We start from the raw sequence: 26,455 nt of genomic DNA on the forward strand, positions 1-26,455 counted from the left end.
CTGCAGGCCTGCTACAGGGCTGCCCAGCGAGCAGAACTCAAGGAGCTGCTGCCCTCTTCAGTCTTCTACTTACGCCACTCTTCCAGTGTATGATGTTTGCAGACTGAGGGGGAAGGCAGTTTAAAGGGCAGACTGGAACCTGCATTGATGTGCAGGAGGAAAAAGGAGAGGGAGGAGGGACTGATGGTATGTGTCAAAATCTAGTATCTGACCACTATAGTGTAAATCTGTTGTCTGAATTTACTGTGCTGATCTGCCAGCAGGTTGATGGCTCCAGGAGTAGCCTTGCATTGGTCAACTCTTAAAAGTAATCGCTAATTCTATCAGATCTATGAAGACTTAAGTACAGTCTGAATTGGAGGTTCACATTGATTTACTGAAGTGTCTACTTGAGAATTCTTGCCTGTTATTGCCTTAAAGCACTGGGTGATTAATTAATGGCTATTGTCTTCAAATGCTTTTTACACCCCTTCTGGATTTCTGTATCAAATATGCACTGCCATGTTGGCCGTTTCAACATCTTTTGTTGCTTTGGTGATCATGTACAGGCAGATTATTCTCAAGTGCTGTTACAGAATCATAGAATAGTTAAGAGTTGGAAAGGACCTTAAGATCATCTAGTTCCAACCCCCCTGCCATGGGCAGGGACACCTCACACTAAACCATCTCACCCAAGGTTATGTCCAACCTGGCTTTGAACACTGCCAGGGATGGAGCATTCACAACCTCCCTGGGCAATACATTCCAGTGCCTCACCACCCTAACAGTAAAGAATTTCCTCCTTATATCCAGTCTAAACTTCCCCTGTTTAAGTTTTAACCCATTATTCCTTGTCCTGTCACTACAGTCCCTAATGAAGAGTCCCTCCCCAGCATCCCTATAGGCCCCCTTCAGATACTGGAAGGCTGCTATGAGGTCTCCACACAGCCTTCTCTTCTCCAGGCTGAACAGCCCCAACTTTCTCAGCCTATCTTCATGCTCCACTCCCTTGATCATCCTCGTGGCCCTCCTCTGGACTTGTTCCAACAGTTCCATGTCCTTTTTATGTTGAGGACACCAGAACTGTACACAATACTCCAGGTGAGGTCTCACAAGAGCAGAGTAGAGGGGCAGGATCACCTCCTTCGACCTGCTGGTCACGCTCCTTTTGATGTAGCCCAGGATGCAGTTGGCTTTCTGGGCTGCGAGCGCACACTGTCAGCTCATGTTCATTTTCTCATCGACCAACACCCCCAAGTCCTTTTCTGCAGGGCTGCTTTGAATCACTTCTCTGCCCAAGCTGTAGCTGTGCCTGGGATTGCTCTGACCCAGGTGTAGGATCTTGCACTTGGCATGGTTAAACTTCATGAGGTTGGCATCAGCCCACCTCACAAGCGTGTCGAGGTCCCTCTGGATGGCATTCCTTCCCTCCAGCGTATCAACCGAACCACACAGCTTGGTGTCATCGGCAAACTTGCTGAGGGCGCACTCAATCCCACTGTCCATGTCAGCGACAAAGATGTTGAACAAGACCGGTCCCAACACCGATCCCTGAGGGACACCACTCGTTACTGGTCTCCAGCCGGACATTGAGCCATTGACCACAACTCTTTGCGTGCGGCCAGTTCTTTATCCACCGAGTGGTCCATCCATCAAATTGATGTCTCTCCAATTTAGAGACAAGGATGTCGTGTGGGACAGTGTCGAACACTTTACACAAGTCCAGGTAGATGACACCAACTGCTCTACCCCTGTCCATCAGTTCTGTAGCCCCATCATAGAAGGCCACCAAATTGGTCAGGCAGGATTTCCCCTGAGTGAAGCCATGCTGGCTGTCACCAAGCTCCTTGTTGATTTTCATGTGCCTTAGCATGCCTTCCAGGAGAATCTGCTCCAAGATTTTGCCAGGCACAGAGGTGAGACTGACTGGTCTGTAATTCCCTGGGTTCATTGATTCCTATTTACACGTGGAAATCCTGGAGTTCAAAACAATCTGAAAACCTGTAGGTGAAATGCTGTCCTTTGTGGGACCTGTAAGGCAGACCTAAGGAGTTCTTATATTTTCTCTCTCTGAGAAGCAGATAATTGTTTGATATTAACTTGCCTTTTTAGCACATTCAGTTTTTGACTACTTCCCCCCTTCCCCCCCCGCTTAAATTTTAGTGAGATTGTCACAGCTTTCTCCAAATCTATGATGGCTTCTGCAGATAATAGCAGTACTCTGTGAACATGTATTCTTTCTGTTTCCAGGGAGGAAAACTGCCTGTACTGGTATTATTTTTCCAGCTGAAATTAATCTCTGTGTGCTCCATAATTTAATTATGTGTGGAGGCCGTTGAGTTTTTTAGATGGGGGTATTGGTGTTATATCCCCTATTATCACCAGGATATTTTGTACAAACACTGGTTCTTGGTTCCTCTAATTCCCTCTGTTCTGCTTCTTGACCTCTAAGTGAAATTGGATGCCCCTCCCCTTTTTGGGAATTTATGGTAATCAACAGATAGGGCTATTATGGCAATTACAGTTGGAATTCATGCGTGTCTCTCTAGCATGCCAAGCCAAACTCAATTTAATTACTTCTGGTGGGGAAAGATGAAACTCTGCATGCCTTCTGACTGTTAGGTCTGCAATTTGGTTAATCGTTTGTTTGTCACTGCCTACTTTGTCTCAATGGCTAGTTCCAGTATAGTGTAAGGCTTATGCTTAGTCTAACCTTGTTGTTGAAATGTCTTTCTCTTATAGAAATCTTGACTCTCACTGCTGTTCCGTAAGAAAAATGTTAATGTAGTAGCCAAGCTTGATTTTCCCTGCATAGAACTGGGAAACCGCTGGCACTAGTGTCAGTAAATACAATTTTTCTGTTTGTTTTCTGTTGTTGGTGTTTTTTTTTCTCTTCACATATCCCAGTGGGGGAATTTTATTAACCTATTGATGATGATGCAGAAGCATAACTACTTTGCAGATCTTTATGGGCTGTATTAGTCTGTCAGCTTTCATTTTTTGAGTTCCCACCCTTCTTCCCTGTGCTTATACTTCTGTTCTCTTTGTCCTCCTGTCTTCCTTGTACTCTCACCATTTATCTTTTTTCCCCTTTTTTTTGCCACTGTTGTTGCTGTATTCAGTAGGTGCTAAGGAACACTTCTAGTAAAGCTGTCTCTGAAACAGAGGGCACAGGATACCTAAAGTTTCTCCTGCAAAATTTCCCCCACCTAATTTTTGCTGGTGAGCAGCGCTGACTGCCCACACAGACTGATGCGCTTGCTGTGTGCTCCACCCCTCTCCATGCCACCTCTGCTGGGGTACCACTAGGGTTGAATATCTGCAGCTCACTGGGCTGCTGTGTGGCTGACAGGTCTGTTGCAGCACTCTCATTGCACTGCTGTCCACCCTGTAAAGGCTTCTACCAGAAACTAAGGCATAAAAATGTCTGACTTTTCTGCCCTTTGTACTTCTTAAAATTGCTTCCTGAATAGGTAACTGTTGAACCCTGAATTTTTGTCTTTACTTACTGATACTGCTTGTAGAACTGAAGATATTTTGTGGTCAGGGATTATTAACTTAGGAATATGTTTTTGCCATAGAAGAACTGGAGCACGATTCAGTTTGGACTCTTGAAATGCACTTTTTTTGGTGTTAAAGCACAACTTACAGGTGATAGCTGAAATTGTCTCCCTGTTGTAATGTAATGCATAGGTACATGCTATTCCTTCTGATCTTTTGTGGGTTTCTTTTCTTTTTAATTCCATGCTTTGGACTTGTCATTAAACCTTTGCCAGTGAAAAACAATTTCCTGTGGTGCACTGGAAAGTGTGTGGTTAACAACATTTAGTTTTGCCTGACACAGTAAATACGCTTTTAAGAGCGGTTTGGGGGCTTTCTTTTTGTTTTAGTTTCACCTCTGTAGCTGAATTTCATGTAGATGCAGATTTTTCTGAACCTGATGTTGCAGCTGAGGTGTTCTGGATGGGGCTCCACCAACAGGCACTGGAGTCACTTGAGCTTTCACGTAAGAAGGGAAAGAGGAGGACTGGAGTGCTAATAGGAATGCTTAGTATGGTCATTAAGGGTACTGTGTATTTTGCTGAAATCCTGTGCAGGGAGTTCCTTCCTTGTCTGTTGGGGAATCCGAGTGAATTTAGGATGTTTTAGTGCTTCGCCCGCCCTCCAGTGGCAGGGAGCAGCCAGTACCTTTGGTACGTTTTGATTAGCTTTGCTCTATGGCGTTTTGATTTAAATGAGAACGTCCTCTGCTTTTGCTCTCCCACTTTAAGTGATTAGGGTTTAGCTCTCATTTAGCTCTCAAAGAAAGATCTCAGAGGATCTTTCTTTGAAATAAAGCACTTTTTCCTCAGGAGGACAAAAGAAGGGCATGGCAGGCCTTCTACAGATGGCAGAGCTCTGCTTCTCCAGGAGGGCAGGTAATGTTTCTTTTCCTGTTGGCCCCTTGCTCCAGATTTGCTGCTCATGTTTGCATGCTGCATCTTTCTTCGCTGGTTGCCCCTTGTTCACCATCTTCCCACAGTGGAGCAAAATGGACGTGGGCAAGCATGGCTGCAGCTGCAGGCAGAGGAAATACAGTACAAGGCATTATCTATATTACATTTCTTGGGCCCTGCAAAATACAGTGCTCTGAGTTAATGCCGACTGTGCCACGTGTTTGTTTTAGTATATTTGGTTTCTCTGTTTTGTCTGAATACATCATGCAGTAGGCTTTGGGATTTAAACATTTTAAAACCTTGCAGCTCCAAAGATTAGGCAATTCAAAGGCACAGTGCTTTTGCTCTATTGCAGAGCTCTGAAGTAACCTGAATGAGTGAGGAGGGATGCGTTGAGGGACTGACTTGCTCTAGTGCCTCAGGCCTGTGGCTACTGCCAGACAGGCTTGTTTGAACAAGGCTGGAATGGGTAGGAGCTGTGTTCGCACTTTCTGTCTTCCTGCAGCACCTTCTCTTTTTCACTCTGCCAAGAATGGGCTCTTGGGAGTGCTGTTGTGAGTAGTGATTTTTACAAAAGGCATTGAAATTTGAAAGCTGAAAGGCCTTGCAGAAACACAGGGTTTTAGTTCTTTTTAATTGCTGAATATGCTGTGAGTGTAACTTCTGCATTGTAAGTACTTATATTTGTGGAAAACATTCTTCTGTATAAATATGTGGATATTTAATTGGTATGTGCATTGTGTGAAAGTGAGTTCTTACACCATCTATCTTCCTATGCATACATTTAACCTGGATCCTGCCTTGTCTTGTTGTTGATGGTACTATTAATAAAAATAGTATCCCTTTCACATTCATCTATTCAAATTGCTCCTTTTCACATTTTCCCCTCCTGCAGATGGATATATGGCTATATTAATTAAGAAAGCATGTCTGATAGTGTTATTTCTGGATATGGTGTTTAATTAGAAAAAATATGCTCTGTTTAAAGATCTGTAATTACACAGCTTAACATATGTTATGTCACATCAAAACCATTGTCTGATTTATGAGCGGTTCAGAACAAGTGCTCAGTAAAAGCTGCAGGAGCACATTATTGGCTTGATTTGTGATTGCTTTGCCTTTCCTGAGTCCTGCAGCGAGGGATTTGGATATGCTCCTCCCGGCTTTTGTGATACCAAAACTTAGTGTAGTTAAGATTTGAGTAGTACCTGAGAGTACATAGGGTCTATCCAGACCCAGACTAACTCGGGTGCAAGCAAGGCGTGGGCTGGGAGCACAGCAACTGGTGGTTGCTTTATTTTGCTCTGCTCAAGGGTTAATGTCAGGGACTTAATGCATTTATCTGTGGGTTAAATGTGATGTCCTTGTTCCAGTAGGGCTGCTTCTCTGTGGGAAGAGCAGCAAGGTGTTTGCTGGCTGTCCAGATTTGGAAGCAGAGAGGTCATCCGTGGAGGGATTTAGATGTCCAGGAAGGTTACGGCTCGCCTGGATGAGCTGAGATCTGTCCTTTACCGACAGGTGGCAGCTCGTAGTTAGGGAAGAGCATCTCTTGGGGACTCAGCCCTGCCATTGCTTTGATTTGACAGCAGTGCACGCAGCATAGGCCTTTCCATTGACATTGTGTGCACAGGCCATAGTAGCTTTATTAAGGTAAGAATTTGTAAGCATTAAGATACCTATATAAATTGGAAAAGAACAGAAAGTGTAGAAATATGATGAAGTTGCACAGCAAAGGGTTTGGGTTCTTTTTTGCAGTACTGCTTATGGCATATTGTGAGATCTCCACTGATTGTGCAAGGAATTTTATTTTAAAGCAGTTCTTGGAGTTTAATTCAAAGTATATGAACAGAGTAAGGTTAACCCCATGCCAGGTCACTAAAATTCTCAAATGGAGCAAGTAGTGTAAAAAATGCTTCCTTCTTGCATGCATACAAGTGCATTGATGTTTACGTTGTTCTTTGATAAACTATTTATAGGATGAAGTACTTGTTTATCTCCATCCACTGTTGTTAGACCTGCTCCCTGATTTCCAATAACATGGGATTGCTTCGTATTTCAAAACAAAGAGCTTTATTTCTGCTATAAAAGTTGAAACTTCTTGATCTTTAATTTCTCTCTAAGCACGTTGCATGCAAGTTGTTTGCTGGGATGTATGGAATGTGAATGAAAATTGATGTATCACCATGGTTTTTTTTTTTTCACACCTTCCTTTCTCTCACGCCTTATTCTTTTCCTCTGAGCACTTTTATATCTGATGGCTTTTTTCAGTTCAGTGTGTTTCGTGACTCTGACTTGTCAGGTCAGAGCACTTCTGCCACAAGGACTGCGTTGGCTTTTTTGCACTTGCTGCATTGTCTAACCACAAGTCCATTCACGCTTTTTGAGAATGATCTGGCATCTTTTTTCATAAAAATTGGTCTTGAAATAGCCTAGGGAGGAATGTTTAGAGCAAAACTCTTGTGGTGTTGGAGACTGAGTTCTAGGCTGCCTTGCAAAAGTTATAAATATATCCTTTTAGGGTATAAACCGTGTTTAGCTCTGACGAAGCCAGAGATGTATTTAGGAGCTTGGGGTAGGTTTTGAGCTACCTTAGTTGGGATGGTGACATGTAGTGTCCTGGAACATGTATTTATTATAGGCACGATATTTGCCTAGATCTTTTGCCCCAGGAGAGTTGGGTTTAAGGTCCACCTAAGTGAGGGCAGGGTGATAGTTCAGGAATTAGCTTGAAGAACATTCATGTAAATATATGCATGTCGCTTTCATTAGGCTTCATGCTAGGCTCTCTTTAAGTTACACTTATCACAGGTACTCTGGCGAGCCTACATCATCCAATTTGGCAAAACCAGCTCTGATGTCACCAGTGTGATGGGAAAAGGATCTGACACAGCAATGTGGCTATCGATACTCATATTGATCATCGATGTTGATGTGCCTTTTGTTCTGCAAGCCTGTGACACCATTCTGTAGTTGGAGTCCATGCGCCTTCCTTCTCTGAAAAACAAAGAGAAACATTAATTGCAACAAACAGCTTACAAGCAAAAAGCTTTCCTGGTAAGTGGCTATGAAATGATCTCTTCCAGAGCTGGTGTGGAGCGTGCACACCACAAGTGCAGGGAGGCAGTTGAGAGCCCTGGGTAGTTGCCTTGGCTGCTCTCTTTATGAATTTGATGAAAAAATATGCACTTCTGTCACTTCTGTACCTCAGAAGTGAATATAGGTGTGTATCTGTATTGCTGCATAGATTAGATAAATTCACAGTCGTATTTGAAGCAAAGGCTCTCTCTTGGACTGATATTTTAGTGATTTTTCTCGCTCTGGGAGAACAGGAAATAGTCTTAGATTGTAAAGATGGATCTGGAAATTGAGGTTACAGTATAATGTGGAAGACACCCCCCCCTTTATGTTGTTTGCTTTAGACCAGGCAAAGTATTTCATAGCAAAAGTAATTTTTTTGGTGCAGTTTGTGAAATAAATAATAAAGATCCTGTTAAAAATGCATTGGCTGACTTCCTTATTTTAATATTAATAAGGCAGGTTGCGACAATAAAATTAGCTCTGCATGGTGTTTGTCACTTACTGCCAAAGCAATCGAATCTAATGCCATTCCTTCCTGAAATGAATCCCCAGGAGATCAGTATTTGTGCCATTCTTAAACTTCTAACCAGGGAACTTGGGAGTTGAACTGTGAATTAGGGAAAAGACAGATTTTAGTCTGGAAATTCCAAGTCTGTGGCTAAGAAATTGTGGCTTTCTGGTGGCTTATGTGAAATGTGTTAATGTTGTTTACACATGAGTTTTCTCTGCAGTAGTGACTAATATCCAGTTGCTTAGCTCATCATGTTTATGGGCAACTTGGTAATCATATCTGTATGGTTTCATAGTCCATAAACCATGGTTTATGGTTGATGCCCCCTGGTGGGGGCAAGAACCATGAAGGTACTTAGCTGGAACTGCAGCACCCTAGGACACAGTGCCTTTTGATTTAGGGGCACTGGGCTGAAGGCATCTGTGCAAAAAGAGTGATATTGCAGTTGGCACAAAAGAGATACTGTCTTTTTTTAAAAAACAAGATGAATGTGTGCCTTTAAAAGGAAAAGCCCTTTACCAGCCCCCTGCACCTGTGATTTATAGTGTGCATTTATCTGAGCCACAGAGCAAAGGGAAAAAACCTGTAATTTGATACATTTTGTTTTGTGACCAGAACAGCACTTTTGTGCTTATAAACAATATGAACACTCATTGTATTAGAGGCCCTGTCAGCTGAGGTGGTATTTAGGTTAAAGCAAGCATTAGGTGGTTATTTGATCATGATTATAGATGTACTTCTGCTGAAATCTGCGTTTAAGACAAGGTTAAATTATCTTCATTCTACAGTTTGCGTTTTTAATTTAAGGATCTAAATTGGAGTTACATTCAAGCTTTGCCTGCCAACTGAATCTTCCGAAGATTTTATTGACCATGGAAATCTGTGAAGCAGGGTAGCGCGTATGTTTAAATACCATCAAGGTCTATGGATCCAAATATCTGCTTAAGTGTTTTCTTGAAAACAGTGATGTTTCACATAAGCTTTTTAAATTTCTGCTTTAAAGAAATGTCTTGAGAGTCCAACAACTGAGAGACACTTTCTTAGCTGGTGAGCACCCATTCTGAATAACCAGGCCTCTGTAGTCCTATGTTTGTTTCTTATGATACACTGTAGTAAAAAAATTGGAATTATGGAGTGTGTTTATTGTATGTACTTTCTATAGATTGGATGAATTTGACAGCTCAGCCTTACTTAAGTGCTGTTACTGGCATCACAAGTAAAATAACCCGTGTCTTCCTTTCTAATTTGCAATCAGCAGGAGTCTTAGCTGAAAACAGAGAGAGAGATCTGTTTGTAAATGTGAATGATCTCTTTGTGCAAGAGGCTGGAGCAGGATCAATTCCCCCCGTGTTCCTTGGGAAAGAGAAACAACAGAAATGTCTTGCTTGCTTCTTTATACCATTGGCCAAGCAGAAATCTTATCTGGAAGATGAAGGCGGTTCTTTGGTTTGTTTTTTTGCCATGCGGAAGGAAGGTGGGACAAGATGAACAAAAGTCAACTCTTGGTTTCTCCCTCCTTCCTTCCAAAGTACTCTAGAGAAAGGCTAAACAAAGCAAGATAGGTGTTGGAACTGTAGCTGGGAGTGCCTCTGTGGACTCTTGGCCAATGTCAGCTGGATGATTGTTTCTTTTCCTCTATCCTGCAAGAAGGGAAATGCTGGATGGAGAAAAGAAAATACCTGGGTAAGCACAGGCCCACGGTTTTGTCCCTGTACTGATTTACAAAATAGGATCTTGGAAAGACAATGGAAGAGGAAGATCTGTTTTTTTATGTTTTTTTTTACTTATTAGAATCCAGGAAAAAATGTGATTTTTTTTTTATTCCCCATTAGGGTAAAGGACATGCTTTCTGTCTCAGGAACGCTGTGTCTTCCTGGGTAAGGAACATGAAAGATGGGAGAAAAGGCAGCTCACCACGTCATAGCTGAGCAGCTGATATTTATTCCAGACTTCAGTAGTTGTTTAGGCTATTCCCAGTCCTGTATTCTAAACGATTACAATTTCTCTTTACTGCTGGAAATTACTTTGGTTTTGGGTTATTTTTTTCCTCTTTCTCCTATTTGCCTTTTACGTTCTTCACTGCTGAATAATTTGATAGTGTTGATGCCAACTTTGATATTCTCTTCTGCTTTTAGTGTGAAGATGATCTTCCTAACAGCTTGAAGGGTACAACTGAAAAAGCACCTGAACCTGGGCTAGAAGGTGGAGTAGATGTTCGATACCTTCAGTGGTTAAATGGGAGGCTGAGGTTCCAGTGGCGAAGTTTGCATGCTCAGCACCAAGAGCAATGCAAACTTTTGCACAAGGTAAATAATTCTTCTAACTCACTATGGTATTGTTTATTACAAGTTACTCAGAAATGTAGGATCAAAATACTGAGCACGGATGTTGAAAGCAGTAACAGCAAGGTAAAATGCAGTTTCCCTTTCTGAAATACTAGGCAACATCTGAGCAAAATCCAGCTTTTAAATCAGGAATCAATAGAGGTCTCTACATCTAAGCCTCCAGTTCTGTTCCTGTTTACGAATTATGTTTATATGCCTGTGTGAAAATCACAAACATCTATGAGCATTATGTCTGCTTAGGATGGAAACAGCTTGCAGTCCCAAAGTTGACAGTGATGGTCACTGCAGAGACAAACGTGAAAGAAATGATTCTAAAGAGAGTACTAAAAGTTATCAGTAATGTTTTCCCAAAGCCCCCTTTCTCCTTTCATATCTCTTCAGGTAATTTATATGAAACCACTTGGTATTGTACCCAGAACCTTCACAGGAAACCTTTCTGAGACTCAGAATAGTTTTGAGAAATTTCTTTTTGAAGAAAAACATTTATCAGAAGGTTGTCAGGATTGGAAAAGGATGGTTTTGAATGAAGATGCCTTCTTGGTTTTAATCCTGTGTCTGACAGAGCAATGCTGAAAACTATAATGAGGTTATATTTTGTTCTTTACCATGACTTGATTGCTAGGGAAGATGTCTGATTGACAGCCCCAGGCAAAGATCAGGTGCTGTGTGTGCAGCATCTAAAATAACCTTTTGCTTCTCATTGCCCGCTGCAGTTGTGCTTTCCTGATCTGGGAATGAAGATAGCAATTCACCTTAAGTGCAGCTGCAGTCTTTGGCTTTGGCAGTAAGATACAGACAGTGATGCTATTGGAAGAGGTGTCTCAGTGCTATAAAACTCAAATGAAATGATTGGCATCTTCTCCTCTCGGTAACTACCTTTACTTAAGGTATGCTGATTTTTATAGTAAGTGAGGCAAATAGCTCTATAACTCATCATCAGTGCTCTGATTTATGTAGTACTTGGCAGTATCAAATCATTAGGCAGCTTCAATATCTCACCGTGCAGTTAATGAGACCAAGGAAGAATTAAGAGCAGGTTGAACCTAGGAGCACAAGTACAAACAGGGATACTCTCAATGGTCCAGATCGGGTACTGAAATGATGAAGAAATGCGCTTATTTAGCAGAACTCTTGTTGACAGTGGAGATGATGTCCTCCTATATGGCTTGTACTTTGGAATGAACTTGGACTTTCTTTTCCCCTGTGGCTATCTGTCGTGATTTAAACCCAGCCAGACAGCTCATTCACTCCCCCCCCTTCTTGCCCTCCCCCTACTCCTGGAGGGATGGAGAGGAGAATCGGAAAGAATGCAACTCCCACGGGTTGAGATAAGAACAGTTTAGTAACTAAGGTATAACACAAATCACTACTGCTACCACCAATAATAACAATGATAACAAAGGAAATAACAAGGGAAGAGAATACAACACCTCACCACCAGCTGAGTAATAACTTGTCCCTGCCCCCCCCCCCCCAGCCCAACTAAGCACCGACCGATACCTCCTCCAGCCCTGCAGTCCCAGCCCTTCTGGGTAACTCCCAGTTACATCCTGGGCATGACGTGCTGTGATGTGGAATACCTCTTTGGTCAGTTTGGGTCAGGTGTCCTGTCTCTGCTTCCTCCCGGCTTCCCGTCCTTCCTGGCAGAGCATGAGGCTCACAAAGTCCTTGGCCAAACCAAAACATCATTGTTATCAGCTCTGTTCCCAGGCTGAAAGTCAAAACACTGCATTGCACCAGCTACCAAGAAGGAGAAAAATGACTGCTACTGCTGAACCCAGGACACTATCCAACGAAAAACATTTGCCCAAGTGAGGAGTGTTACAGTTAGACAAAGATGAGAGATGGGTTAGCTATGCTGCAGTTCCTTGGACCACAATTTCCAGAATCTGAAAGAAAAAGTAGGAGGGGCAATGTTTCTCTGTTCATCCAGTTTCCCAAAGCTGCCATTACTGTTTTCTCCAAAAGTCATCACTGGACTAAATTGAAAGCAATAAGCGGTGTTGGTGGTGATTCGTATGATCAGACCATGTTCTGCAGTGTTTGTAGAGGGCTGCCATCACAGATCTATACATAGGAGGATAGATTGGAGCCCAGCTCCTCCATATGTGATTACATGCTGATATTATGCATGCTCAGATATGTATGTGCAACTGTGGGAGTTCTGTTCAGAGCTGTAATAAAGTGCAGTGCTCTGCTTTATATTTTAGTCTGAATTAAAAGCAGGAAAATTGAAAGGTAAAAGTGGCTTTAGAAGGGACTTCATTATAGTGCCACATTAATGTTAACATTTGTGGTAACAGTATAACAGACAATTTAACAGCTGCATAAACAATAATTGATTATTTCGTGACTCTTTGGAGGGAAATTGTCTGTGCTACTGTATTGATTTGAAGACTTTTAAACTAGTCTGTTAGAAGACTAGCTGACCTAGTATGATCTCTATATGAACTGCTGTTTTTCTCATATAAACCGCAAACAGTATGCAAAAGGCTAATAGGTGTTACATTTTTTAATTATGCTGACAGATTTAAAGAGGGCTTTGTCTACAAAACTGTAATTACGGCTTTTACTCACTCTGTTTAATAACTTAACAGGTTATGTATCTCAGCTGTGCAACAGCCTTATTTACTGCTGATCACGAGCTATAATTTCTGCCAAGTAGTGGCGACACTTCCACAGATTTCATTCTGTGACTCATGGAGGCTCTAAAATACCATATTCTGTATTTGAGGCTTTCTGAGAAAAACACATCACACTTGGAAGATCAGGAGATGACTGGTTTCCCGCTCTTACTGGAAGTAAGAATTGTACATAGGATCCAGCAGGAGGCTACCAAGATAGTCAAGGAATAGCTAAGTTGAACAAGACCTCCCAGGAGAGGTTGAGGAGTTGGGCTTGCTTGCTGTGGTGTGGAGGAAGCTGAGGGAGAGGTCACCTAATAGCTGCCTTCAGCCACTTGATGGGACGTTACAAGGATGGTAGGTACCACATTGGATCTACAATCTTTGCAGCAGTACCAGAAGCTGAAGGGGAAGGGGGCTTTGATTATAGCTTGACAGGTTCAGGCATATTAGAAAAAGCTGCTCTGGAATGATGGGCAGCACTGGAGCTGGTCACCAGAGATGCTGAATAGTCTCCATCCTTGGAGGTTTCAAAGACTTAGATACAGAAAGTCACAAACTGATGTTGGTGATAATTGCTGTTGGAGCAGGAAGTAGGACTAAAGATCTCAAAAGGTCTTTCCTTTTTTTGTGATTTTGTGAAAAAAATCTGAATTACTTGGGTGATCAGGGACATGTACTTTCAGGTTAGAAGGGATGACTCATGTCTTAATGAAATAGTACTGTACTGCCTGAAGAAAGGGTAAGGAAGCAGTAGGAGGGAAATATGAGGGGGAAACAGGCAAAAATAAATGGTTGTTCTTTCTCTAAAGTACACAAATGATAATTGAAAGTGGTTGCTGGGGCTTCTGTCTACTCTGTCCTGCATGTAGGCACTTAAATTTGATGGTATGAAGTTCTGCAGTAACTGGTGAAGAGGGAAGCCTCCCTGGAGGTCATGTGTTGGGAATTGCTTGTTAGGTGGTCTGACTGGCTGTTTCTCTTTGCTGGTTCTTCTGATGAGCTGCTTTTCAGTGACTTCAGCTCCCAGAAGGCATGTTGAAGCTTACACATCTCCTGTTGTAGGAGGAAGAGTTCCTCAGGGAAATCTTAACCTGAGGAATTTTTCAGCCTGAGGTTATGAGCTGTTGAATAACATAATGGCTTCTCAACATGAACAGCTTGGCCTGCTTTGAAAATATAGTACACTAATACCATTATAATTACCTCAAAATTCTCAGTAGTATGTATTTATCTGATATACCTTCAGATATATGGAAGCATGAAGGATAAATTACCATGTTAAGGCATGCCTTTTGGTTCCTTCTATTCTGTTTCTTCTTCTTTCTGTCATATGCCAGAGGAATATCTGTCTGCCTGGTTTTTGATCCTTCTTGAATTCATAGAGGAGAGCAGCTGTTTTTAGTTGGGCTTTGAGTTGCCATTTTGCCTTAAAAATGTGAATGAGAAGCCTTGCATAGTTTCAGAAAAAAAAAGGGTAGGAACCTGTATAGTTTAAAACAGGCATTGTTTTGGGGTCTGTTAAATGCACTGTGCCACAATGAGCATGTGAAGAGAAACAGCAGGACAAGCGAGTTTCTGCAAAACTGTTGGATTTTCCTGGGGGTATTTTCAGCTACACTTCATCCACTAAAAGACCAGGACACAAACTACACCTGAAATAGGGGAGGGTTAGGTTGGGTGAATTTTGTTAAGCAGGTGAACATCTGATTGTAGAATATGTGTATCAGTTAATAGGAATAAAATGATATTACATGGAATTCTTTATGACTGCCCAAGGAAGTTGTGAATGCTCCATCTCTGGCAGTGCTCAAGGCCAGGCTGGACAGCCTTGAGGTTGAGTGATATGGTCTAGTGGAAGGTGTCCCTGCCCATGGCAGAGGAGTTGGAACTAGATGATCTTAAGGTCCTTTCCAATCCAAACCATTCTATGATTCTGTGTTAGAAGGAGAGTTTAGCATATTTGGTGTTATCAGATCATGGTAGAGTAAAAATAATGGTTGTAATATACTTGGAAACTGTAAGAGCAAGAGTTTTATTCTGTCAGTATGCACTGGGAAATACCTCCTATAAATGGAGTGGTTTCTTGTGCCTCCTCTCAGATAAGCAATATAACATGTATTACAGTGGATTAGATTGTTAGTATTTGTATATCTGATGTTGGAGTAAAAGAGTAAAGGGACAAGGACAGAGTCTTGATCTCTGAATACCAGAGGGGGCAGAGATTTGCTGGGTGATTACCTCATTTTCAGTAATTTATGAGTGAGCTGAACTGCAATTATTAAATACATCAGTATTTTGGAATGAAGACTCTACCATGTTACTCTAAATTACTACCTTGGTTTATTACATCATTTTTGGTTTATTATATAATTTTTATCTTGAGATATTTGGTTTGAAAATCTTTATTTTTTTCTGAAAGAGAATTTGCCATTAGATCTCAGTAGCACATTCTTTAATGCAGTACAAGTTTTTGTCTTGTGTGTGAACTATGAACAAGCCCACTTTTCATCTCCTCTTAGGTGAATTAGGCAAGCTGATATCCCTGCAGGGTGTCTAAGCTCAAGGGCGTTTAGGAATTGGTACTGGAGACTCCCCAGAAGTGATGCTCAGTGGGGGGCTGTGCTTGTACTCTCATGCAGTGTTTTAGCATATGGTTAAATCAGACCTGCCTCCATGTCCATTCCAGTGCCACGAAGCAAAAGCTCTGTCTTGCTCTCTAACCTGCTTCTTGTACCTTGGTACTGTTTTCCTCTTTAAGCCTTATTTTATCTTCAATGTGTTGTGATTATTGGTAGCAGACTGTGAAAAATACAAATACTGGATTATTCCAGTATCCATCAAGTCTGGTCTCAGGGAAATACCTTATTCCTCAGTCATTCTAGCTTCTGAGTATTTGTTCTAGGCTTTAGCCATTGATGCTGCTGCAAGAGACTTGAAGAGGAGCAGAAATTAATTCCTGGTGCTGGAGGCCCAAAGGTTTGGCAGCCAGAGTTATGCAAGAATGCAGCAGGGAGAGAGAGGAGTGGCGAGTAGAAAGGAAGAACATTGTGTGGGGAGGTGCTCTTTTATTTTTAAACTCACATAGCTCTGCACATGTGACAGATGGTTGTCACCAGAAGTGAGTTTTGGGAAAGGAGCACTAAAATATTCTGAAGTTTCAGGGAAGGGTTGATAATTACCTAGTGCCTGTCAACTTTAAAATAGTTGTCAACACCCAAGTGTATGATAAAGTTCGTATTAGAATAAAGGAAGAAAAGCAGGAAACATTCTCTCTCTTCTGGCAGAAATATTAATGAAATATGAGCGATTGTCTGACAAATGTGCAGTGCTATCTTGTTTGGCAGGTGCAGTTATTACAGTAACAAAGGGATCAGCTCTGAATAGGAGGAATTGCTTTTTATTGTTCCCTTGACTAACTTGGGAAGCTTCTTCACCAAATAATTGATGATACCATCACCAGCCACCTGGGACAAGGTCCCAGTAAGCAAAAGACAGCAATATATAGCAGCAAAAGAAACTTAATGTAACTTGGTAGCATTTTCTGCTTGAAAGGAAGAAGTAAAAAATTACTCTGAGGGTATCTTTTACCTCTGATAAGTCTTCTGCTGTGTCAAATTGTTTCTACTTTCAATGCTATGCACAAGAGTGTGTGTAGTGTAAGGAAAAAGACTTCAAGACAGGACAAAAAGAGAAATCTTTCTGGTTTACTGTGGTAGCAGCCGTAGCAATTCCAGCATGTGGTTCTGGTAACAATACCAGATGGACCATTTTGTGAGATGATCGTGGTACGTGATCATCATTTCCTGCAGGCTGTTTTAAAAAAGGTCTGTCGTGTTGGTGGTAGTAGTTATATTTGTACTTGTCCATTGGGAATGGGCTTCTGTCCACTGGTTCACGTCACTGTGCCAATCCATGCAGCTGCTAGATCTTAACTAATGATGTTAATGAGCTGCTCCTTGTACTGACAAATATCTTTTAAATTAATCTATTCTAGATCCATTTATTCACTAGTGGCTCCCATATGGACCAGATCCTTGGACATTTTTCTGTCACAGAAACAGATCTTGTTAGACAACCGGAGAACTACAAGCAGGTAATTCCTTTGCTGTAATTCTTGGATGCTTTGTATGCTTTTCATAAATATTGTTAAACAGAAGACTGCACTCCTTGTAACATGTTTTTAATTTGGTTTCCAACAGAAATAAGGGCTTATTTATATTGAATTGTCAGTTTCCTCAATTACAACTTGTATTCACCAAATGGTTTCTTCCAGTTTGATAGAAGACAAAGTTATTACGCAAAGTTTTATAAAACCTGGTAGACAGGAAGTGGGACGAGACCTGACTGAAAGTGCCGCTTAAGGCTTGTAGGCTAAACCATTTTAGATCAGTTGGCTGACTGCTATGTATACTTCCAATGACTACACCTGGGCCAGCCAGCCAGAGTGTCTTGCCTGTGGCCTTGCATGAGCAGCTCATCAGTGAGGACATGGAGAGACCTGATTTATCTCTCCAGGCAGAGACAAAACATATCTGTGCTAGCATTCATTAATTTTGGAAATCATACAAGTTGACTACCTTTTTGGTAGTAAGAAGCTTTATTTTGAAAAATACTTTAGAAGCACGGAATGGTTGAGGTTGGAAGGGACCTCTCGAGTTTACCTGCTCCAATGTCTCTGTTCCAGCAGAGTGACCTAGAGCAGGCTGCTCATGGCCATGTTCAGATGGTTTTTGGCTATTTCCAAGGATGGAGACTTCACAGCTGCTCTGGGTGACCTGCTCCATACTCAGTCATTCTCAAAGTAATAAAGTGTTTCCTTACATATTCAGCCAGAACCTTCTAGGGCAACATCATTTTTCCCAATGTACTATTTTACTGTTCCATGTATATATTTCTGCTACTTTCATATATTCAGTTATAGATGTTTCATTTTATAATTTCAAGTAGTACAATTCGTTTGTTTTAATATAACATAATACATTTGTTTTACAAATTGGTTTGTAAAAATTTTAGTCTGTGTGAAACTGAAATAAGATTGAAATTTTAAGCTCAGCCTGGACAAAACCAATAGTTGGCAAATTTCTGCAGCATGTCCAAATCTGTTTACTCAAAGAAGATACTCTTTCTGCTGCTGCCTTAAGAACAGAAGTAGAGATTGTAAATACCACACACAAAGAAATTCAGAAAAGTAGATTTGAAGATGGGAGATGGTCTTTTGTTCAACCCCCTAAAGTACAGTGCATGATAATCTTTCATTACTGAGCATTACTTGAATGAACAGTTCACATCCTGCCTCTTGGTAAGGTTCAACTATTTAGAAGATTTTCCTGGAAAATTAGTGTTTTCTAGAGCAAATTGTTAAGTCAGCTTGAAATTTCTTTCTAATTTGTGCTTCACAGTCTCTCTCCTATGGTTTGCTCTGTAGCTCAGAACACACAGCAGCAAAGTCCTTTGAAGCATATACGTTAGTCTTTCAGAGCTTAGCAAATGTCCAGAAAGGTCTGGTGTGCTGGTACTAGAAACTTCCAGGCTGTGTAGAACTTAACAGCTACCTTCCTCCAAAGCCTTACCCTGAACATGTCACTGATCTGTTCCAGTAAAGTATAATGATACTCCAGTAAAGCCTATTTGGTTTTGACTGCACTGTTGATGAATTATTCCAGTTTTCTTTCTTGCATGATGCTCCCTGTCTGGATGTCTGCTTCAGGTGTGCTGTTCATTGGAGGCCCAGGATAAAATGGAAAGAATCTTTTTGTATTTTAAACATTGTGGTTAGGTGAAGTGCCATAGTCATGAAGGTTTAATGGGCAGCTGTGTTGCTTTGTTAAAATCTGTAGAGTCTTCATTCTACATTTCTTAGGCTTAAACAGCAAATACGTGATATAAGGGATACCCCTTCAAGCAAGGGTGATCAATGAGAGAGACAGAGGTGGGGTGGCAGGAGATGTTTTCTTAAAACTGTGAGTGGCCACAATCTCCATCTCCAGTTCTGGGTTCTGACAGGTGCTATCCGAAATGGGCTTCTCCAGGTCCAGTGCATGTGTGTGTGAAACTCTTTTCATATGTCACTTACTGCTTGGAATGGTCCAAAATTGGAACTGTTTGTCAGCATAATCAGCTGTGAAATTCTTAGCTACTTGAAGCTTCTGAATCTGTTAAAGAAAAGGGGTTCCTCTAAGCTGCTCTCTTGTGCCTGATTCTAAAATAAGCAGGAAAAAATGCAGGAAATCATCACAACACTTCTGTATGCATATTTTTGAGAGTCTTAAAATTCTTACTGTCATCATTTGAGTAATCTTTATAGTTTTTGTTTCCCCCTACCCTTATTTCCCAAAAGTAGTCTCCAGAAGACATACGCTCAGTATGTATGACAAGCCTGCTGTAACAAGGTAGTATGGACTTGAAAAAGCAAGTCTGTTTCAAGTGTCAGTTTTCCAGATGGATATCATACTCAATATGCAAAATTATATTTCTTTGGAAAAATGTAATAAAAAGCCTCTAATTTTGAAATATCTTGATAAGATAAAGTAAATTATACGTATTTGAATAGATTGGTTTTCAAATATTGGTGCAGATGGCAGCACTCTGCCAAATGTTTTTTCCAAAAACTGTGAAATAATTTTTTTTTCCTCTTAAGTAATGTGACATTTCTGTTAATGTTACCTCAAATAACAGCCTGCTGCATGGATCAATAAAAAGAGCAAGCACATCAATATGTCTTACTGTTATGCATCCCTGTTGTTGGATGGTGTTACAAATTTCTTCTCATGTTAGGTATCCTTCAAAGGCTAGAAATGCAAAGTGGATTGAAGTGTCAAAAATCAGCTATCACAGAAAGGACATTTGGTTGTTTCTGCTGAAGCCTAGGGTTCATTGTCATCAAGAATATCCTGGGAGATAAGTTGTTCTGACCTGTAATAAACCAAGAGATGTTTAGTCTGACAGGAAAAGTGTGATAGGATACAGATAGCTGTGAAGTTAAACTTCAGTTTATGAAATGGAATAAGACATGCTACTCCTTTTCTATAAAAGTTGCACATTAACATGATTAAAACATTCTTCCCGTGGATTTTTGATTTAAAACTCTTTTAGTGCTTTTATATACAGGGATTTTCCTGGACATTATTATTCTTTTATCATCATAAATGTCTTTGTCAGATTTATAGAGCTGGAAGCATTCCAAGTATAATAGTTTTAATTATATTTTTTCTCCAGTGAGGCATGATAAAAATTTCAACTTTTCCTGCAGTTTGACTTGGCTGTGCTTATCTATATGTGCTTGGCTGTGAATTGCAGGTCACTGCTGAGTTTAGTTCCTGTGTTGCCCAGGGGTGTCAGTGAATATGATGTGACATTATTCCAGCTGGCTTCAGTTTCCAGTTGAAGTACATGTGCATGCCCGTGTTAGCTCTTGACCTCTATGTGTATGTCCTTTCTTTCCCAGAATACTGTTGTGTCTTTTTGAGCAGTCCCTAGTTTGCAGAGTGTTGCTTGAGAAGATATGCTGGTGGCCTTTTTCTCATGAGAAGCGCCTCAGTGAGTGGAGATGGTTATGAAGCCGTTTGCCTGCAAGGCTGTGCCAGAGTGTGCAAATCAGGGATAATTACAGCATAGCAGTGTGCAACAGCCTGTGCATTGCTAGGGAGCATGGCCTTGGATGTTCATTGTCTTTTCTTGAAAACCTCTTGCATTCATTACTTAAAAGTGTGCTACAACACAGTCTAGAGCATCTTGTACATTTTGTGTTCTGTTATGTTTTCCAAGCTGCAGTGGTCCTGCTCGTTTCTGAATAGCTTTCTGTGTCAACTGGGGGGCTGGAGGGCTGCTGTTACTTGCCAGCCTGAAGTATCTTAGGGCAGAAATGGAGTTCTGATCTCTAGCACTACTGCTAAAATGGTTTGGAAGTGTACTGGGGAGAGCATGCAGAAGATATGGCTGAGGGCAAGTGACATCTGCCTGAAATTTTCCAGGGCAGTATGGTCTATCTCTCACATTCCTCTTGTGACTGTAGGACAGTGGTTGTGATGTGTGACCAATTGGGTAGTTTTTTATCAATTGAGGATAATATATCACAGTATCACAGTATGCTAGAGATTGGAAGGGACCTCGAAAGATCATCTAGTCCAATCCCCCTGCCGGAGCAGGAACACCTAGATAATGTTACACAGGAATGTGTCCAGGCAGGTTTTGAATGTCTCCAGGGAAGGAGACTCCACAACCTCCCTGGGCAGCCTGTTCCAGTGTTCCGTCACCCTCACTGAGAAGAAGTTTCTTCTCAAGTTTAAGTGGAACCTCTTGGGTTCCAGTTTGTACCCATTACCCCTTGTCCTATCATTGTTTGCCACTGAGTAGAGCCTGGCTCCATCCTCGTGACACTCCCCCTTTATATATTTATAGACACTAATAAGGTCACCCCTCAGTCTCCTCTTCTCCAAACTATAGAGACCCAGCTCCCTCAGTCTTTCCTCATAAGGGAGATGCTCCACTCCCTTAATCATCTTTGTAGCTCTGCGCTGGACTCTCTCCAGCAGCTCCCTGTCCTTCTTGAACTGAGGGGCCCAGAACTGGACACAATATTCCAGATGGGGTCTCACCAGGGCAGAGTAGAGGGGAAGGAGGACCTCTCTCGACCTACTAACCACCCCCTTCTAATACACCCCAGGATGCCATTGGCCTTCTTAGCCACAAGGGCACAGTGTCGGCTCATGGTCATCCTGTCGTCCACTAGGACCCCCAGGTCCCTCTCCCCTACACTGCTCTCTAACAGGTTGTTTCCCAACCTATACTGGAACCTGGGGTTGTTCCTGCCCAGATGCAGGACTCTACACTTTCCCTTGTTATATTTCATCCAGTTATTCCCTGCCCAACTCTCCAGCCTGTCCAGGTCTCGCTGGATGGCAGCACAGCCTTCTGGCGTGTCAGCCACTCCTCCCAGCTTAGTGTCATCAGCAAACTTGCTGATAGTACACTCAATTCCCTCATCTAAATTGTTGATGAATATATTAAATAATACCGGTCCCAGTACTGACCCTTGAGGCACTCCACTAGTTACAGGCCTCCAACTAGACTCAGCCCCATAGACTACAACTCTCTGGCTTCTCTCCTTCAGCCAGTTCGCAGTCCACCTCACTACCTGATCATCCAGTCCACACTTCCTCAATTTAGCCGTGAGGATGCTGTGGGAGACTGTGTCAAATGCTTTGCTGAAGTCAAGGTAGACCACATCCACCGCTCTGCCATCATCCATCCACCGTGTTATTTCCTCATAAAAGGCTAAGAGATTTGTCAAACATGATTTCCCCCTGGTGAATCGCATTCTTGTCTATGAAGCCCATAGCAGTGTCACCAGAGCTGATGTTTTACCTTGAGCTTGAAAAACTGTGTGTTGCACTTAAGAGTCATTAAATTAACTTCATCATCAAATTGTTACCATATAGAGATCAATGAACTTTGAAGCAAAACAGCCTACTCCTTTGTTTTCTTCTGCCTCTTCATATACTGCTTTATATGTGGAACTCAGTCTCACAGGTTCTGTGATTAGCAGAGATTAAAAATTGTAGTCCGAACTCGGGTCATTGGTACAGTGCTGGCAGTGCAGGATTAACATTAAAATTGTAATGAGTAAAGGTGACACCTTTAAATGCCAGTAGATCAATTTACTGAGTGTGACAGGAAATAAATAATGCAGCTGTCTGCCAGATGGACATGCAAAGAAATTTATAGAACTTGTATGTCAATATCTAATAATTTTGTATTGGAATTTTTTGGGGAAAAAAAATTGACCATTAACACATTTTAAAGGAAATGTATTTAGCTTAAGGAACTAAGGTCCTTGGTAATAAGTAAATAGGAGCAAGCAAATTGTCTGCCTTTGCATATATAATGTGTGGTCAATTCCATGCCCATAAAAAATTCAGGTAAGCTTTAGCTCTCCAAGTAGCAGGGATTGGGTAGGATGGAATAGGATGGTACAGGCATAGCACTGCTCTGCCTTCTGGGCTGTTCATGTGTCATGGAAGGAAGCCAATGTACGTGTCTTGCTTCCTTCAGTCAGATGGAACTCCATAATTTCTTATTGTGACGTTCAAGGGGTAAAGGATCAAGTTGTAAGATAAGCTGATTCTGGACCCTAAATCTTGTGCCAGTTTCCATTTAAAACATGTGTCCAGATGGCTGTTAGAGATGGGTGACACAACAGGTTTATTCCCTGTGAGTAATAGCCCATGGTTTTAATTCATGCAGAGCACTAAAGAGCTTTGTTCTTTTCAGAACATGTTCATTCAGATTGGGAGCTGATAGGCTTTGAGTTTTCAGAAATATTGAACATGCATTTTCTAGTTACTTTGCATGAAATTTGAGTCTTTACTTTGCATCATATGCCTGCACATATGGGCTTGTGCACTTCTTGCATAACGTCTTCCTGATCTGTTGAAGTATTTTATCTGCATAGGCATGTTAAATGGTAAGATCAACCAGTATATTCAGGGCACAAACATCATGTGAGAGTTTTTGGTCCATTTCCATTCTAGTGACAGCACCACCTCCTAGAATGTCTGTGAAGGCAGAGCAGCAAAAGTGAAGCCTGTTATCTAATACAAGTTATTCAGCCGGTTACTGAATAATTGCAATGCTATTGCATTATCTCCAGAAATGGATTCTAAGTTGCTGACCGTCCTGGGTGAAAATGGAGTACCTATGGCAGAATAATTCTAGCTGCTGTGTTTCAGGGGATATTTGGTGTCCTTTTCCTGGTTGTTTGGTACTTCATGGAATGTTCCTGGTGGTGACAGGCACTGCAGTCAGCCGCTAAATGAAAATAAACAGTTAAAATCCTGCTGCTAAGCTTGACACTGTGTCACTTTATTGATTGACACAGACCTGTGCTAGCCTGTAGTATTTCTGGAATCAACCCTCTTATGGTCTTGTATGGTGGGGGTGAAGGGTATGTAACCTTCTTTGAATTTCAAAGAGCCTGCTAGGGGACCATTGATATTTTATGATGTCCTTTCATCTGTTGTACAAAAAGCAATTGAACCAACACGATTCTCAGTGTAGATACCAACAGAAAAAGTCTCATTCATGCTATAGTGTGTGATGCTGTTGTGTAGAAGATGAATTCAGGAAGCAAAGGCTTGCACTGCATGCAAATTCCACAAAAAAAAAATCATCTTTTCTGAAAGAATGACCTTGAGCTTCAAGGACAAACTGCCTTCATTGATATAAATTGGCCTAGGTTCATTATCTTCTGCGCTGCTCTGGCAACTAATTCTGTTTGATCTGGCACTCCGCTTTTTATATGTTCATTGCTTCATTTCCTTGGTTAAAGCCACGGTTTTGCCATTTCTGTCATGGAACAGGATCAGCATTTCATGTTGTAACTACAGTTCTAATTAAGGGAAGCTTTGCCAGTTTGTCATTGTCTTTCAGTTTCTTGGAAGGAAAAAAAATACTTGAAATTTTTCAAGTGGACCCTGCCTAAAAAATACTACAGCATAAAATTCAAGAGTAATTGCGTCAGGGCGTGTGAGGATTTGTGAAAATGTGGGGGGGTTTGTTTCGTTTTGTTTTTTCTGCGCATCTTCTGTCTGAAATTCCTCTGTGGTGAGTCTTGACTCCACAGAAATCTTCATGCAGATTCATTTTACTGAGTGTTATGCCAGGCTCTGTGTGAGCTGTGACACCATTCTCAGAGCAGTAGGGCAGAAGAGACAGCCAAGCCCCAAGAGGACTGGAACACAAGGAGGTTTTTAGACTTACTCTATGCACTGCTAGAACAAGCTTAGTTTGAAGCTGTAGTGACTCCTGACCACTTAATGAATCTGCTTACAGGGCTTCAGATGACCAGAATATTTGGATTCTGGCATTGTTAAATTTTCAGAACAGCAGGTAAGCTGATAGATTTTGTAGCAACAAGATTTGTTTTTCTTTTACAGAACTTTTTTAAGGCATGGGTTTTTCTAACCCAATGCATAAAAATTGTTACCCATTTTAAGCAAGTTTATTTTTCATTGATGATTGCTGCTGAGTACATCTTAAGTATTTTAATGATGAAATTAGAAGAAGTTCTAGAACTGCTGCCCTTTAATGAATTTCGGCGTTCACCAATGAATTGTATGTTAGGCCCATGGACACATATGTTTTGAAAAGGTCAATTATGACATGTTTTTTGAATTTGCATCATTATGCTTGCCACGGTACTGAATAAAAATAGCAAATGCATTGCCCTTTTAAAGTATTCAACTTTTCCTCTGTTCCTGTCTTTAATTTGCTTTTACTAAGCCATTCTAATATTATTCATTGAAGAACATGGGAAACGTGACTGTGTTATAGGAGCTGCAGGCTGGGAGCAGAAGTGGGGCTCTAGACAGGCAGTGGCAAGGGATAGAATGGACAGTGGTGGGCCTCTTTGCTCTGGCTTGTGTTCAGTGAAGTCAGAAGCTGGAAGAGATCCCTGGGTAGGAGGCCTGCGTGAGGGCATTGGGGGAAGCAAGGTGGCTCTGATGATGTGAAAGAATTCAGACTATCTGGGTGAAAAGAGACTTGAGTGAGGCATTAAAGAGAGGCTGTGGCAGAACAGGCTGAATATTGGCAGGGACGTCAAGACCAGAGAGGAGAATTAGGATAGGGAGCTGAGAACAGGGAAAATGAGTCTGTCTAAAGACTTAAAGCACTGTCTTGCTCCTTGTGGGATTCTGAGAAATTTCCTACTTGCAGGAAAACATCCCCTTTCAGCGATGGTCCAGGTGGACAACCTGCTACTGCTGCTAGTTTGTCTGTTGACCCAAGAGTCTGAAGCATATCTAGTACCTCTAGAGATTATGGTTCTGCAGGCACCTGGGCATCTCTGATGCTGCAGGAGGAATTTCAGAAGTATCTTTCTAAAAACACCAAAGATATTAATTGTCTACATTGGAGTACGGTGTTGCAGTGCAATGCATATTTATTAGGGTACTTTATCCCAGAACCATTATATCAGATGGAGAGCAGAGTGCCTTGTTTCTGAGTGAGAGCCGTGGTGAAGAAAATGGTTGAGGAAGGTGAAGAAGTAGTTGTATTAGTGGGCAAATTGTTGGAAGAGGAGGAAACCTTAATAGCTGAGATAGCAGAGCTTTGTCCTGGAGAGCTGCAGTCTCCTGTGCCTTTCAGTTCTCACATTAAATAATGCAAGTTACTTCGGCTAGGCGTTCCATGGTGGGCTGCCAATGGGATGTTCATGTTCTTTGTGAACAATCTGATGCTCAGAGATTTGATTTCTGGAAATGTTGAGTATTCCCAGCTGGTGCTGAACTTGGTGGGACCTGTGCTTGAATCTCCTACAGAGTTTGAGCATGCAGGCAGCATCACTTAGTAATGTCAGATTTAACCGCAGATAGTATAATAGGTCCTTCAGCACATTGCTCTGCGGAAGCATTAGGCTGGATCCTAGAGTCAGTAGAGTTGTGTGTGTTAATGCAGCCTGGGCCAGCTGCCTGGTGTCTT

General features: G+C 41.6%; 1 protein-coding gene across 1 annotated transcript in view; it reads left to right on the top strand.

Moving 5' to 3' along the window:
• TEDC1 (tubulin epsilon and delta complex 1) overlaps positions 1-26,455 on the top strand; it is a 77,402-nt gene that overhangs the window by 11,120 nt on the left and 39,827 nt on the right. The window contains exons 4-5 of the mRNA XM_057402403.1: positions 10,140-10,310; positions 16,971-17,069. Of these exons, the coding sequence (XP_057258386.1) occupies positions 10,140-10,310; positions 16,971-17,069 (270 nt within the window). The remainder of the gene's footprint in view (positions 1-10,139; positions 10,311-16,970; positions 17,070-26,455) is intronic.

This window comes from Pezoporus wallicus, unplaced genomic scaffold (assembly GCF_028554395.1).
Source record: "Pezoporus wallicus isolate ANWC-B61680 ecotype Strahan unplaced genomic scaffold, APGP_CSIRO_Pwel_v1 contig_6665, whole genome shotgun sequence".
Lineage (NCBI taxonomy): Eukaryota > Metazoa > Chordata > Aves > Psittaciformes > Psittacidae > Pezoporus > Pezoporus wallicus.